The sequence below is a fragment of the Acanthopagrus latus genome, chromosome 5, assembly GCF_904848185.1.
Source record: "Acanthopagrus latus isolate v.2019 chromosome 5, fAcaLat1.1, whole genome shotgun sequence".
NCBI classification, from domain to species: Eukaryota; Metazoa; Chordata; class Actinopteri; order Spariformes; family Sparidae; genus Acanthopagrus; species Acanthopagrus latus.
The window spans coordinates 9130194-9147283 of record NC_051043.1 but is presented as its reverse complement, the minus strand read 5'-3'; the positions used below and the strand labels follow the sequence as shown (position 1 = coordinate 9147283).

The window sequence follows — 17090 nt, the reverse complement described above, 5'->3', positions numbered from 1 at the left end:
CCTCTAAACAATAGCAGCGCTTCACTTCGCCCAGCCCCAACCCACCACCAACCACACACTGCATGGACGGGAGCTGCCAATTAGCACTATCAAACACCCCTCATCAGCTGTCTGCTTACCACAAAAAGAAAAAAAAAATCCCCAAAACAAATCAATAATTCAGAGTTTTTTTTTTTCCTTTAAAAAACAATCACATTCATCAGTGGGCTCAAAGATAGGTGAGAGAGCATGGTCAGTTATTGTTTAGTATGGATGTGTATGTATATAGGATGCACAGAAAACAACAAGAGCACTGCTGGCATGAAGTGGAGCGTTGCAACAAGCTCTCGAATGGCAGAGTAGAAACAAAGGTCTGCGTCCTCTCCGTCTCCTACTTTCCGCTCTGGTGTCTGAAGCAGATCTTTATTTTGGGGGGCCGACACTTCCCTGAACCGACCCAAATGCTACCAACGTCTAAATCCCTAGCTTTTTGGATAAATACGGCAGTCACTCTCACATGCATTCTCTGTTTTTTCCCATCACACACAAAAACTCTCACACACTTAGGAAATGCCCCACTCTCTCTTTTAGTTTGTCTACCTTTGTCTAGTGCCACGCTGGGTGAGCTGTGTTTGGCGGCCACCGGGCAGCCAGACGATGTGGTGTGACCCGGGGGAAGGAGGGCCGACGTGGCGAGAGAGAAGTGAAAAGGGGGGCCTGTCATGGAGAAGGGTCTCAGAGGGCCGGAGGTGAGCAGAGGTGTCTGGGAGATGCCTGTCGCTGCTCTCGGTGGTCCAAGCCCTTTTCATTAACCTACACCCCTGGGTTCACCCAAACAGAAACAGGGGGTGGAAGCAGGGACAGGGGGGTGTGGACGGGTGCAGAGCAGTAGCCCCGGTGACCACCAGGGACCTGCTGCCTGCCTGCCTTCCTGTCTGTCTGAATGCAGATCTGTGTCATCCATTACAGACAGGGGACTGCTTTTTAACAAAATACAAACACAAACAGGAGCACATGCACAAGCACACAGACACAGAAGAAACTCATGCATTGAAAAATACACATGCATCGAAGCCTGCGAAGGGAAAGCAAGGGGTAACAAAGGACAGGCAGTGCCCCCTAGTGTTTTCATCAAAGAGAAATCAGACCAAATCAACTAACCATCACCCCTGGCAAAGCCACAAAAACAGATACAGGAGCGGAGCGAGGGAGAAAAAGAGGGGGTAAAGAGGCTGGATTTATGGGAGAAGTGGCATCACATGGGGAAGGCACAGGGGTGGGGGTGAGCGAGTAAGGTGGACGGAGCAAGACACTGGGGGAAAGGAAGGAGGAGAGGGCTGGAAGGAGCTGTGGATGAAGAAGTTAAGGAGCACATATGGGGGATGGGGGTGCACTGCTCATGTTAGCTGGTTGGTGTTGGTGGTGGGGGGGCTAAAAGATGTCTTGACACGACCAAGATGTTTTTAATGTTCGAGGCCGAGAAAGTGTGAGGGGGAGAAGGAGAGGCAGAGAGGCGAGCAGGCCATGCATGAAAGCCGATGTCAGAGGAGTCCGGAGGAATCGTCGAGTGTGAAGCCATCTAATAGGAAAGCAGAATATATATGAGACAGGGACACGCACACTGTGTGTGAATTACCATGCCACCCAATGTGGACTGGTAACTGATCTGGACATGAAAAACAAACTAATGAGTGACATGACAGGGGAAGAAATTAAACCTTGCTCACTGGGACAACAAAGATGTTTTTTGTAGAGCAAAATGCACACTCATGCTTGAAGATAAAAACGTGTACACAAACACAAACGCATCAGAAAAAAAATTGTGCAAATGTTTTATTTTTCATTTTTATTTTTTCCATTTACAGCACAACCAGCTTCATATTCCCACCATGAAACAAGGCCTACCCTTCAGTGAGTTCCGCATTCAGCTCCAAGCCAGTGAAGACATCAAAGGCTGCTCCACACCAGGAGTCTCTCGCTCGCTCTCCTTCTGCCTTTCTCTGCCTCTCTTCCTTCTGCTCTTTCATAACCCCCATCGTATTTCACAGCACATAAAGCCTTAAAATGGCACATAAAACAGTTCATCTCTTTTCACTGTCAGCTTTCCAGGCTTAAAAAATTAAATATGTTTTACTGCAGGTACATAACTAAAACACACCCATGGAAGAAAAAAAAAAAAAAAGAATCACCATAAAAGATTCAAACTAAGCTTTCCATAAGTATGGGAGGCTATAGACTCGGGTATAGATCAGCTGAATCGCCAGTGTGAGGCGTTTGAAACTTAAACGACGAAGTGACTAAGGAAATTGCCGTTTTTTCCTTCGCCAAATCCCAGTTGCTGTGTCTTACATTTCAACACTTGAAATACGTGCTGGAAATAAACTGCATGGTCTGCAGGTGATGCATTGACACTGAAAAACTCCTCTCAAATGCAGTAAGAGAATGCTGTGACCCTGGTGCCAAGGGTTTGGAGTAGGCAAGGCGAAAAACACCACAGAATACCAACACTGCATTCAATGAACTTTTTAAAAGCGGGGAAAGACAGAGAGCAGAGAGTGAAGGAGGCGGGCGTGGATGAAGATGCAAGGTTTGAAGGAAAAAGAAAAAAGAAGAGCGTGCATGAGAGACACAGAAGCAGAGGAGGGAGAGAGGGTTTAAACTTCAACCCTAGAGTCACCGAGTTCACTGACATTTGCACCAGGGTTCGCCTGGCTGTTCCTCGAAGCTTTTCACAAACGACACTTTCCCTCCTTTCAGTTCCTGAGACTTATTCTTCCTCCTACATTCGCAGCAGAATAAGACCATTCACAGTCTTGAGGGCAGAGAAAGAAACACACACACACACACACACACACACACACACACACACACACACACACAGAAAAGCAAACTGAATTGAATACGTTGAATTCGAGGGATCCCTGTGTGACAATTTGCAACCCCATATGTCCTCAAGATTCCTCTCGTATATTGTATGCGTTCTTATGGAAGAATTAACAAGGGGGAGGGAAAAAAATGACATGTGACAAGCCATTCATTTGAGCTGTCAACGTGTCATCTTCACCACATTCAAAGCTCACGTCAGGCGCCCGTATTCCCTCTCTGGTGAAGGTGACCTAGGTCGTAACCAGCTGACACACCCAGACACAGCAGGTGAATGCATGGGAATACCACAGTGGGAGAAGAGAATATAGAAGACTGAAAGCCAAGTTCGAGCAAAAGGACAAATAGAGAAAAAAAAAATGTGGCATCCGCTCAGAGAAAGGAAACAAATCAGGATGCTTTCACAAGGTAAGAAAAAATTCATTTGACATTTTAGACGGTGAAGTTCACATCACGATGTTAAACATTCACCACTTTTACACAAAATAAAACAGCACTTCAGAGATGGATTTTTAACACACTATGAGAAGGAGGAAGCGGTGGGAAGAACTGACGGTCTAGGATGGAGAAATTTGTCGAGAAAGACAAAATATACAGAACAGTGCAAGGAAACCGATAGTGAGTTTAGCCTCAAAAGAGGGGTCGCAGCAAGACGACAAAGAATGAAATGGAAAGGCCGATGTTAAGTTGAGGGGAGGGGAAAAGAGAGTAACTGAATCAGAAGAGTGAAGAACATGCAAAAGACCATATACACCGGGGCATGAGGTAAAAGAAGAAAAAAATGACAAGAGTTAAGTGGTAGGAGAGAGGAGACATTAGGAGGGTGACCAACGAAACTCAGACGAGTGTGAGAGTCAGAAAAAAAATATGAAACGGGGAGTGGTTTGACATTTTTAAAAACAGGGGCAAGGGGTAGAGCGAGAACGCGTAAGTGAAGGAGAGTTTCGTTGCGAATTAAGAGGGAAGGTTTAAGACAACGGACAACAGAGAGAGGAGCAAATGAAGTGGACAGCAGCGCCCAATGGGTATTAAAGAGTGAATGAAAGAGCGAGAGAGGTCTGAAGGAGAGGAAAGGGAAGAGAGCGAGACCTTGCCTCTGAGGCAACGAGCCGAGAGGAACGAGAGAGGCAGACAAAGCCGCTCGCTGCTCTCACACGGCAGAACAAAGAGGAGCGGTGCATCATGGGAGTCTGAGCCTTGTGCCGCCGCTGACGCCATGCTGGATGATCAAACAATGGTGCACATACTCCAATCAAAAACGCAAACACACAAGTGTTTCTCATAATACCAGACTCTGAAGTTTCGGTTTTCCTACTTTTAGTGCTTCTCAACCTTCACAAAACCAAACAAACATATAATATACAGAAACTCAAAACAATTTCATCAACTATTGCATTACAAATACAACCATACACATAATATGATCAGGGTCTTTATGTTATGAACCCAAAAATAAAACAGAACCCTCTGACTCTAAAATAGCATTAAAACATGCTGCTGAAATATGGTAGGGAGAGCAAGGAATCCCTGAGTAAATCAAGACAGCATCCTCGCTGACCAAGTGAGTAGGTGGAGAGAGGGAAGACTGTCCGGGCAGCTACAAGGCAGACAGTGTTGGTAAAAGAATGGAAACAGGCAGGAGGAGGAGGAGGAGGAGAAAATAAAGTGAAAGACAGCGAAGGGAGAGAGGAGAGCTTTCTCCACAGCACACAGAGACAAGAAGACCAGGGTTGAAGCAGAGGGTGAGGGCGAACAGGATGGGAGGCGGAGGGCTGTTTATATTTAAGTGGAAATGCTAATATCTGTCGTCTGCGTGTTTTCATTGTAAATCTAATGAAGTGAATATATGCAATTGTTTAGGCCCTTAAAAGCAGTGTATATCACTGCATGATGTTTACATACTATGGCAGATAAATTAAGAAAAAACAGGCTGAAGGAGTGAAGAGACAGCGTAAAACTGCCTGTTAGTTTCTCAGCTTAAGTGTCAAAATCCAAAGGAAAAGTATTCAAAATTATCACGATATTGGCTGTAAAGTTTCCCTTCTTCTTATCCCTCTCTCTTTTTCTCTCCTCGCTCACTGTCGGCGTCTCTCTCTCTCTCTCTCTCTCTCTTCCTCCGGCAGGTCTGATATGCTGGAGCTGCAGCTGAACTCTGTGTAGCACTGTCTCCGGGAAAAAACAAAGTGATCAATGTGAGAAGGCACGGGGCGCTCATGGACAGGCCAATCAATGGTGGAAAGAACCTTGCCCAGGGCCTTATGCAAATGGAAGCACGTCCCGTAACCTCGGGAGTGAACATGCGCACTAGATCAATCGGACGAGGGTAGAACCTTACAGCAAGATCAGCCTCAGCCAGTAAATATGTAATGATGAATCCCTCAAGATTTCACTGAACTCAAATGAACTTCAGCTAGCTTGGCTTCTTATATCACAAAGTGGCAGGAAAGACCCCGCGCTGAAGAGGTGGGGGGGCAGAACAAGAGAAATGTAATCTAAACCACCGCCCCCCCACAAAAAAAAAAAAAAGGTTTCAATAATATTTTGAGAACACTTCCTTTTCACTTGGAAAAAACAAAAACGTGAGAGGAGACTTATGAATAGTCACCTCAACAATAATGTAATGATTTTCACTTACGTCCCCATGATAATATCTGTGTTTTAAGGAATGAAAGGTGAAGGGTGTGTAACCGTGGCGACCTGGTAAGAGCTTGCTGGACCATTTGAAACCATCGATGGTCAGAACAAGGACCAGATGAGACAAAACCAATGCCCTCATATACCAGAGTCTAATTTGCTATCACTTAAGAGCAATTGTCTCGCATGACTTTATTTTTTGCACAGTAAACTCAGAAATCTGAAGGCTGATACAACTTTTCTTGCTGTAAGTGGAAAACAATAGACAGCAACTTGCTGAACTGGTCATGACACAATGCAGACATCTACTCAAACTATCTTTTCCTCAAATAGAGAAAAAGAGTAAAGAAAGGAGAAAGATAGAGACACTGCAAAAGAAGTAAAAAGCACGTACAGCGGCTAGGAAGACGATTTCTTGAACTGACGATTTTCCAGAAGCGTATTGACCGTTCCTCTGCCAGAGCTTGAGCTTCATGTGTGCCTTTGGGCTGTATACTATATGAGAGTTTGAGCAAAGCAAGACACATATAGACCCACGATTTAAAATAATATGAAAATGAAAGTGATGGTGTGTTGGCTACGTCTCAGATGACCTCTCTAAACCTGGACAATTCATGACAAGAACAAAAGTTGGGGAAACAAGCAATTTTGCTGTCTTTTACTTGGTTCTACTTTAAGGCTGCTTCCCTTCAATTAATGGAACAACCTGCCTTAAAAAAGGGATGCAGTACACGTGTAATGGGAGAGTCAGTCAGGACATACAGCCCTACAGACAGTGTTTATTTCTGAGAACCTAACTGTCCTGCAACTGTGCAAAATTTTAACAGGATCATTTAATAATGACACCATCCAAAAAATGCAGCAAAAAAAAAAACCAACAAATTGTAATCTCAGACAAAATCCATTTTATTAGATATTGAAGAAATAGCATACGAGAGACAAGAGGTGGGCAAAGTATTTTCAACCCGCTAATCCTCTCCAACACCACAAATGTAATCTAGAAAACCAAAGATGCTCCTGAAACATAGAGAGAAACACCAACAAAGGTGAGAATAATGGCTACGTATTGAAGGGAATACTTCACAAAGCCTATTGTGTGAGTATCCTTTTCAGGCAGCAAACCCGCTGTAATTTGGTCTGCGTCATCTGCCTCGAGTCACAATGCAGCACTACAGCTTTGAAATGGATGGCAAATGAAGGCCATTTGTACATAATCACAGCAGATAGAAGAATTCAGAAGCCCCACAATGTATTGTTGAGGTGCAAAGAAAGACCTTGGTCTATCTGTGGCAGCCAGTACAGCTAAGGTTTGGCAGGGGAGGTCTTTTTTTCCAGAAACAAGCAAATCAATTCAAATCAAATCAGCTTGCTAGCTGTGACATTTAAACAGTTCAATTTACATCCTTATGTTAAGAGGAGAGCCACTCTCTACGATGCCTATTCATTCACAAAGAAATTAGACGTCTATATTTCAGCCGCTTAATAGAGCAAATATGCTGTAGCTGTACAGAGGAAGAAACCATGTCTTTTCATGGTGTACAAAGGGATACGCATTGTCTGTCATTACGAGCAGAGCATAAAAACACAGAGAGGGATAATATACGTTATACAGACAGGACTGGAAAACAGCATCATGCATGATATGCATGCATTACCGCATACACACACACCCAAGTGCTTACCAACGCATGTGCACGAGAGCAAACGCACATACACACTTTCTCAGTGGTGATGGTGTATGTCCTGAGGGCTGCTGTCCTGCTGTGCAGGCTGGCAGGCACTTTTGTCATGGTGGTCCTTTTGTTTCACATCAAACAAAACGCCACAGCTTTGCATACGGCTCCACTAATTTCTGCTAGTGTGCCCCAGCCATTTATCATCGCCTCTCACCCTTCTCCTCCTCTCCTCCCCTAACATGGCTCTGTGATAGCTGCTCTCCACCAAGCTGTTCTGCTCAGGACGATACAGGCGTCTTCAGGCTAGGGGTGACACACACAGACATGCACATAAGCATATGTGCACACACACACATCCACAAGACACACACACACCAATACAGGATGCGTTCACCCACTTGCAGACACAGACAGTCACACACACATATTCACATCAGCACACGCAGACGGACATATTCACAGGAAACGGCACTACCACTGCACCGCTTGCAAGCCCGCTAGCTATGGAGAACCTTGAGATAAAAACAAACCTTCTCTTCATCCCCTCCAGAAGCAATAGACAGACTAGCATTCAGAGTTTCGAAGGCGGCCGAGACGTGCATACAACATTAGATGGGGGGATTTTCAGAGCCTGTGTATGAAAGTCTTCAGAGCTGGGATGATTTTGTCAACAAATTGAAGTGATTTTTTTGCTTGTGTTGTGATGAACTCAGGTGAAGGTTGCACTGTTCCTCGAGTATTTCACAAAAATATAAATGTGGAACTTAGTTTGACACATATTAAAAGAAGACTTCAATATTTTAGAGCATGTACATGTTTGCTGTCTGGATGGGATTAAGATACCCTGAGAAGATCGATATCAACTTCATGCTTGCTCATTGAATAGAGAGACTGGCTCGGGACCTGTTCAGTCTAGGGAAGTAGAAAAACTGGAAGCGGGGTGGAAAGGCTAACCTTCCAACTAAAGAGAAAACTTCAAATGTGTATTATTTACATTTTGTGTTGTGTTCGCTGGTAAGCCAACCACAAGTCTATCTTAGCATCAGCGTTTCTTTGTTAAGAGTTGGGACAGTGTTGAAAGCCAGCAACTTAACAATGAGGGTAGAGGGCAGTAGCTCCGATGCAGCAGCTAACATAAAGCACCTTAAATAAAAACATTTTCCTTTTCTACACATAAATACAAAAGAGGAACATAAAGAAAAGCAAATAAGCATATTTCCTAAAATATCAAGACTATTTTCATAAAATAAGTGAAGTTGACACAAACCTGACATTCATTAAAATAAGATGCTCCTATGATTTTTTTTGTTGCGGACTGCGGTTAAAAAAAGACCAGACACAGATACTTAAAGTTGTATAAATAGGAACAGGGATCAAATATGATAACAACAATTCAGACTTTTTGTGGTTTTTCAGAAGCATGCTGTCAAAAGGATCAGGACTGCAAACAGAAGTGTTTGCACAGTGCCATGTGTTCAGTGGGCTGTTACCATGCCAGTCATGGAGCTGTACAGACCACTGCCAGACTAAGAGTGTTGTACAGAGGGCATAGTTGGCACCGCCGCTGCCCTGAGGGTCACCGCGACTGGGAGAGTGGGAATTAGGAGGACGAAGGAAATGAGGGCAATGAAACAAGACATAAAGCAGAGTGGAGTTTAGAAATCAAATACTGTGGTGAAAGGTTTCAGAATGTAATACTAATGATGATTAAGGAGTGAAAAACCTCAAGACTGACTATGCAAACAGAGTGAGAAAAGTAACAGTCGCAATGAGTTTGTTTGGAAACTCGTGTGTTAAATGAAAGGAACATCTTACAGAGAGAGAATATAGGCACCTACTTTTCCTTACTTGTAGCTCAGCCTGTGCATCTGATTTGTCACAAACAAAGCCCAGCATTGTAGGAAAGCTCATTCTGCATCTTTTTTGCATTTTCCCATACTATACAACATAAAAACCTTTAATTTAGTGTAAGGATGCCACAACACGGCAGCGAAATTCAATCACTTTCTCAACTCCGAGCTATGTAAAACTAACTTCTCGACTCTGACTGATTCACCCGCCAGTGTTTCATCTTTCTCATCCTCCACACACCGGTATAGCGATGAAGTCCACAAGGAGTGAACAAATCCTCCATATCTCACCTCAAGCATCTCTTCCCACATCTGACACCTAGCCACAACACACACATACACGCACACACACGAAAACCAAGGATGGCAGAGAGGGAGAAAAACTAGCTATATTCATTATAGACTGAAACAGATGGCACCATACAGAAAGTGTACAGAGAGATATTTTTGCAAGTATGTACTGTATGTATGGTACAGGGGGCACTTAAAATCTGTAATCATGTTTTTGAGGGGCTGTTGTGGCGGCTGGCTGGTTGTCTGGTTGGCACCCACACATTTGTGTACTAGGAGACAGATGCATTCTTACATAAGACCTTATATAATGCCGCCCTGTCCTATCCAATAAGATTGCTCCTTTTTCACTCTGTGAGCAGGAAGGTTAGTGCGGGTTAGACAACCCTTCCTCAACACAGCTACCGCTACCACTTACATCTGCACCCCCTGCACTACTGGCAACAAGGAAGGAGACGGACGGCTTTCTCTTCTGTTTGATGCTATCCCCTCGGTCCTATACTGTCTCCGTGGTTTGTTATGGGGTGAGACCCTCAGGTGAAGAGGGGATAATGCAGACCTGGAACCTGGAGCAGGGCGGCCAGTTTATGTGTGCCGGAAAGGGGGAGATGTATAGAGAAAGGCAGTACACAGATGAGCTTAAACCCCTTAGACTTTGAAGGGAATATAGAAATACTGGGTTCAAAACAAAATAGCACGACTGGGGTAACATGACCCATCTTCCTTTAAAAACTATACAGCTGAGAGAGACAGCAAAGGAGGAGCAGGGAGGAGCAGGCTGGCCAAGCATGAAAGCAGATGTCAGAGGAGACTAGAGACTCTAAGGGAGAGATGGAGAGAAGGAGAGAACTGAAAAACAGTGAAATAAGATGGATGGATGGATTCTGTGATAGCTAAAGAACGACAGAGAGGGGAAAAGGGCAAAAAAGAAAAAAGTGGGGGCGAAGCAGAGACGGAGCGAGCTGCCTTCCCCCTGCAGCGCAAGCCTCTCTTTCTCTCTCACGCTCTCATTCAAAGGCAGTTAGCTAGTCTTTGATGTATCTATAATTAGTCCGTACACACTGTGAAGTGTTTTAAAAGAAATCAAATTGCAATGAAACACTTGAGCGCTCCAAACAGGGGCTAACATGCTCCGGAGCAAGGGGAGCGAGCAGGAGAAATTAATGGCGGGCCTTTTTGATGTGCTTGATCAGAAATGTATTTATTAACTGCAAAGGGGAGTAGTAATTAACCCACAGACAGCTTGTTTTCTCTGGGTCTTCTCATGTGTCAAACGGTTCATCCCGCAAGGCTCCACTCTCCACTCGCCTGCTCATGCGCACACATCTCCCCTCCCTGTCCCACTGGACCACTTTCTCCTCAATTAAGTAGATGGTGCGCGCACAAATCTATGTATGGATGTATGTGTGTGTTTGTGCTGGCTTGTAAGTGAGTACGCGTGTGCATGCTTATGTGTGAGGAAGCGCAGAAACACAGCAATAACAAGTGAGAAATGTATGGCGGCGGCTTTGAATCCCATGTGTGTATTTATATGGTGCTCCTGTAAGGTGCACGTCTGTGAGTGAGAAGAAGTTTTACTGCATCTGGATAAAAGCCAGGAGAAGAACACTTTCTGTGAACAATGCACCTAAAAAAACTCCTCTATTCAAAACCAACAAGATTGGACTTACACTGCTCTGTGCAGACAAAGATGCTGACAGGTACAGTTGGACAATTGAGGGTAGCACCTAAAAACTACGAATGTGCATGTCTTTATGTTAGGCTGGAAGAGGTGAAGGAGTTTCAACGCTGAGAGACGTTGGAATGGCCTCGAGGGAAACCTGCCAATGGCGTGTTCGAACACCTTGCCACTTAAAGCGAACACAGAGATCTTTCAAGTCTCAGTTTTGATGTCGACGTCCCCATACTGCATCCGCTATATGCTATGTATTTATGTATGCACGTACTGTATATGAGTGTTTCTAAATACGATTTTCACATGACAAGGACATCACATAAAAGAAAGCAGTAAGAGCCTCGTCAAGGCCTCTACACGCACACACACACAGAGGCTGACTGAAGGAAACACAGTGAGACAGAAAGAGACAAATAGAGAGAATAGCTAGTCTTCGTCACACAGCGAGAAAGCCCAGGAGATTGTGAGGCTGTCACGGACAAAACACTGCATGAATATTTAGCAGCCAAATTAAAATTACAAAATACTAAACAAAAAAGAGTAGGTGAAAGAGAAAGAAAGAAATAAAATATTCCTGAAAACACCAGTGGGACAAGTGCCCACCTTTAATCCCCCACTAGCCGTATCCTCATTGTGCCCCCTCCCTCCTCTTCCCTTTCCTAAGAAAGGAGGAGAGATATGTCCTGAATAATATGGGATGTGGTGAGTCTAGCAGTAAATCCCTCAGATCAAGAAACCAGCAGACTGGCGATGTAAGGTGTGTTTCAGATCATAGAGAGGTTTGCAAATACAACGCGCACAGTATGTTAGCCACCAGATCTTAATACAGTGCAGCCCCTTTGCGTTAATAGTTTTTTCCAAGCTAAGCACAGCATGTTCACAATAAGCCTGGCACTAAGCCAAGCTAGCAACTTACAAGTGGTTGCTGAAATTTCAGAAGACACATAAACTTTTAGGTTATAAAAATGTATTTGATTTTTGTTGTTTCTTTTCTTTCTCTAATAGAGCTACAGATAGCTGCTGTATCTTTGATTCAGCAAGGGGAAAAGCACAAATACGTGTTTAAATGCTGCATCAGCTAAAAGTCATCTTTAAATGAGTTATATTATGCTAACTTTCAGGTTTTATAATTTTAGTTTGGGTTACTAGCAAAACAAAAAAAGTATTTTTAAATTTCAAGACCTCTTCCATGCACAAGAACCTAAATAACACACTGAAGAAAAGGACAAAAACAAAAAGGTCCTGTAGGTCTGCTTTAAAATAACCACATCTCTGTAGGAATAAGACCTTAATGTACTACATGTAGCTGTTGCTGTTGCTCAGTGATAAAGCGAACTCATCATTACAATTATGCAATAATAATCAATCACATAGACTGCAAAAGAAAAAAACATAAAACACAAAGTATATCCTTGTTTTTACCTTGATATCATCTGCAAACACCCTCTGTAGCAAAGCCAGAGGGAGATTTTATCCTTTCTGAAGCACATTAACTGCACAGTACATGAGTTTTTATTGCTTTATATGTCAAGTATAGACATTAGACTGGATGATAAATCAGGCCGCAAGCAGCAAGCTCGCAAGGTAGCAAGGTAAAAAAATTTCCTCACCATCAACTATGACTCTGACCTGGTTTGGATAACTCACCATGATGATCTTGGCAGTATGCAGACCGAAGCTTTATTATAACGTAACTCTGGTCATTAAAACGCTAACAGAAGAGAAAGTGATGATTGATATGTGATGCAATCCCACTAGGACACTGGAGTAAACTAAAGACATCAAAATAAGGCATTAACCTCAGTAGCCTTCATATAACCTGCAAAAGACACACTGTAGGCCCATTTAGCTGAAGGGTGCGGTTATGAAGCCAAAAAGCTGGACAAACTTTTATTTTCACCCTCCCCTGTGCACTATTAATTCCTTTGAATCCACTTTCCTCCCACCATCTTTCAACCTCTCCTCAGTCTCTCTTGAAGCTGGGAGATCTGCATGCTTTGCAGCAGATCTGGTTTAACAGCACCACTGTTGTTGCATTGCCATCCCTGCATTTCTTTATCCAGCTCCTTCCCCCTGTTTTACTCCTGCTCTTTAAGTGTAGAGGAGATGGATGGTGCCCAAGGACAAGGATGAACCAGACTGTTTACAGAAGCAGAACTTTTTGGAAGAAACTAAATGCTATTTATTTTTAATTGTTTCACCATGTTTCACACACTATCACTCTGCTGCCCGTACCCCTGAGGTGACCACTGCAAGCACTGCTCTGGATGTTCATACTATATGTATGTGCGTATGTGTGGGAGAGTTGGAATATGCAGATTTTCCAGAGTGATTGTCCTGACTGGAGTGCGCTGTGTGTCTTTTTGTCGGTGGGAGGTAGGAAGGATAAGTGGAAAACTGAAACACTCACCAGCTCAACGAAAGACAGCCCCCCATAGCTGTGGGCCACGATGAAGACATTCTTGGCTGCTGCTCTGGACACAAAGTGGTCCCACACGTACAACACGTGTTCCTCGGAGGAACCATTCTCCTGCAACACAAAAAAGGCCGCCCCAATGTTAAATCCATAACAAAGGAATCTTAAAGAAATCTGAGCTCAGCTAAATCAAACTTCAGTGCAATTACATAACATTTAAGATGCGCAACAAGAATGGTGCATCAATAGAGTGATCAAACTCTTCAAAATGTAATAGTACAGCATCAGAACTTGCACCCTGGGGCCGGTGACAAAGAGAGAAATAAAAGAGAAACAAAAAAGTGTTGGTGGCCTGAGGTTATTTCTGTAAAGAGCCACACTTCAGGTGATCAATAAGTCTTGCATATTGCAAATGCCCTAAATGTAAAACTCAATAGGCTGTGTGACGTAACGTTTAAATCTTAATTTGTGCCCCGTTGCTGAATCGATGGTCCATCTATACACCAGCAGAAGCTTAATGGGAAGACACTAGGGGAAGGTCAAAGGGAAAAAAAACAACAACAGAGGAGATACACACATGCATTTACAAAACACAGGTACGCCGCCACAGTTTTGCATCCATGCACACAATCACGATTAACACCATTACATAGGTTCTTACTTTCATCTGCATAAACACAGTCATACACAAATGTGCAGGAACACACACACAAACAGAAGACGTGTTTAATTAACCAGAGATGTAAGTGCTTATCCATGGCTTGAAAGAACAATAGTGAAAGTACAGGCGAGAAAAGGGCATCCGTTAATGAACTTGTGACATTGATCCTAGACTTTGATTTCCTATCAAACTGTCTGGTTCACAATAGAAATCAACAACACATTCCCACAAGAGGCAGCTCTACACTTGGAGCTTCGTCGACTAGAAACACCTGCATCGCTGTATTTAAGATAGCACAATGCTGGATGCAAACACACACACACACACACACACACACACACACACACACACACACACACACACACACACACACACACACACACACACACACACACACACACACTTCTCTTAATTAGCATACAGATGTATACATATACAAAAAGAATATCTCGACATAAACAAACACATGGCCTATAGAGAATGGAAGCTCATCTGTTAATTGAGTGTCAAACTCTTCTGTGTGACTCCAAAACAAATAATTAGTGATATGAGCTAAAGGACAGAGGAGGTGTCTTAAGAGACTATCCTGTTAGTTTCCATAAATGTGTTTGCTTTTTAAAAAGTAAGACAGTATGTTATCGCAGAAAGGGAATTACTTCAACATCCGCTCTCCTAAAAGAGGTAATTGAGGAGACTGTGTAGAACACACATGGCAAAAAATACATTTTACTTTTAAAAGAAGTTAAAGCCACCCTGTGATTTGATGAGATGTTTTTGCTTGCGAGCATCTGTGTGTACAAATTTGTGTGCAAGGGTGTGCGTGTGTGTGTGTGTGTGCTTGTACTATTTGATGATGTGCTGATGTGTGTTTTGGTTGCTGTGTTTGTCTGGAGGTAAATTAACCTGTCAGTGTGTTTGTGTTTACTGCTAGATTAGCATGAGGGGGTTGTAGTGTCAGCATCCACCTCCATTCACAGAGTGTGATGCAAGAGCAAGGCAACTCCACTCCACTCTGCCCTGCCCTTCTGCCATCAGAGCCTCAGTGCATGTGCTTGTGTGCATATGTGTGCATGTGTTATCCCTTTCGTGTGCGGAGTGGCTGAAGCAGAGTTGTCTGTGTGAAAGGCTGTGACATTAAAGTCTTTTGAAGTCTCCCTCCTCTCTCCTCGGCCATGTCGCCCTTCATCTGTGAAGCCCATTTCATTAGCCTGCCTCCCTCCCTCCATCACTCCTTCTCTCACCTCCACCTCATTTTTCTTCTCTGCTGAACCCACCTGTTTCGCTCTCTTTACACTCTTCAGTCTCCTGTTGTGTCCACCTCTCCACCTACTTTTAGTGACAATGCCTGACTGTCTGACATTTACTTCATCAATAGATCCAAAATTGCTGATATGAACTGACTGCAGGCAAAGCGTGGCAAAAAGAGTGGTAACTGACAAAACTGCACTTTTAGTCCTTAAGAAAGATATCTTTTATTTATTTCTATTTACTATAAGTAATAATAATTTTAAGAAACATTACATGGTTGATGTCTTCATGATGTCAGGTGAGTCCATCACCCCCACCTCACGCAACACACAAATGTTATTTGCTTCCACCCTCAAAGGCAGGAGACAGAGTGACTGACTACCTGCCATGGCAGTGTAGTGAATTATCTAAACAGCATTTGCATATTGTTGCAATTATTTCCTGGGGTTAATTAGCTGCAGTGGAGCGCACCGCCCTGTGAGACCGGCTTCCTGTCACCAGCTCTCACACAGTATCTTTGCTTATTTATTTATTTTCCACAGTTTCCCTACACTGTTTGTGTGGTTTTGTTTGTGTGTGTGTGTGTGTGTGTGTGTGTGTGTGTGTGTGTGTGTGTGTGTGTGTGTGTGTGTGTGTGTGTATGTGTGCGTATGTGTGTGCACATCTGCCAGCACTGACAGAATAGCGTCCCAACTGCACACCTGTTGCCAACATCCTTCAGCCATGACTGTCAAGGGACATTTGAGGGTGTGTACTGATTGTGTGTGTATTGTGTGTTTCCAAATATATAGTGATCCATACAGTCCCTCAGAGAATATAAAGTAAGAATCTGCACACTGGACAGTCTCAGACTGTCTCCAGGTGTGGAAGCTACTATTACTATTGTCAAAAAAAAAATGGTGGACAGAGCTTGTGAAATGGAAAAAAACAGAGAAAGAGGCAGTGAGTGAAAAACATTATGGAGGCTATGCAGTAAATCTGTGTGTCTAACAGAAAGACACAGCAGTCTATGGGATGAGTTGTGGGTGCATCTGATATTGCAGTGTTGGTGTTGTTCCTGGAAAAGTGACCAATCACACTGCCACATCATAGTTAGTGTTCCTCTAGGACAATTATTACTACGTAAAAAACTGTGACAAAAAATGCATCAGAAGCATGCCATCATGACCGAGTGAGTTAAGTATAAGACTATCATTCAGGAAACTGGGTTCGCATCCTGAAACGTATCATTAAACCGTTCACTTATTATTTTATATTTCTTTTCAGTTTTCTGTGTCTTTGGTTGGAACTTAAATACTGAGGTCTGGGCCACAAAAATACTTGGTTAGGTTAAGAAAAACATGGTTTGGACATGTTCGAAATGTTAAACAAGTGTTTGAAAAGATCATTTCTCCCATGTGCCTATCTTTGCAGTTCTTATTCCCTTAAGCCCTGATGCAACAAACTCACATAAAGAACTACCGGTAGCTGCATCGAGGGGCGACTGTTGTGTCGCCTCATGTCTTCTGTGTCTGGGCCAAAAAGCTGCACTTTAACACACAGCAAAGACCACAGCCGCCGGCCAACAAGCTTGTATGTTCTGCGCCTGTGTGGAAAAAATACCTCTTTGCCAATATACAAACCGTTACTATGATTTAGCAGTGTATCAGCAAGCAAACACCACTCTGGCTAACATCGCCACTGCCATGTGCAACTTTTTATCACACATTCTCGATTTGAAGCGGCTAACATAAGAGGAAAAATAAGGAGCAATGACACTAAATTGATACTACGCAAA

At 43.4% G+C, this 17090-nt stretch overlaps 1 protein-coding gene across 4 annotated transcripts in view; it reads right to left on the bottom strand.

Annotated features, from left to right (window-relative positions):
• Positions 1–17090, bottom strand: part of fam172a (family with sequence similarity 172 member A) — a 154103-nt gene that overhangs the window by 66380 nt on the left and 70633 nt on the right. For all 4 annotated transcript variants that reach the window (XM_037098754.1, XM_037098756.1, XM_037098758.1 and 1 more), the window contains exon 8: positions 13399–13518. In XM_037098754.1, the coding sequence (XP_036954649.1) occupies positions 13399–13518 (120 nt within the window). The remainder of the gene's footprint in view (positions 1–13398; positions 13519–17090) is intronic.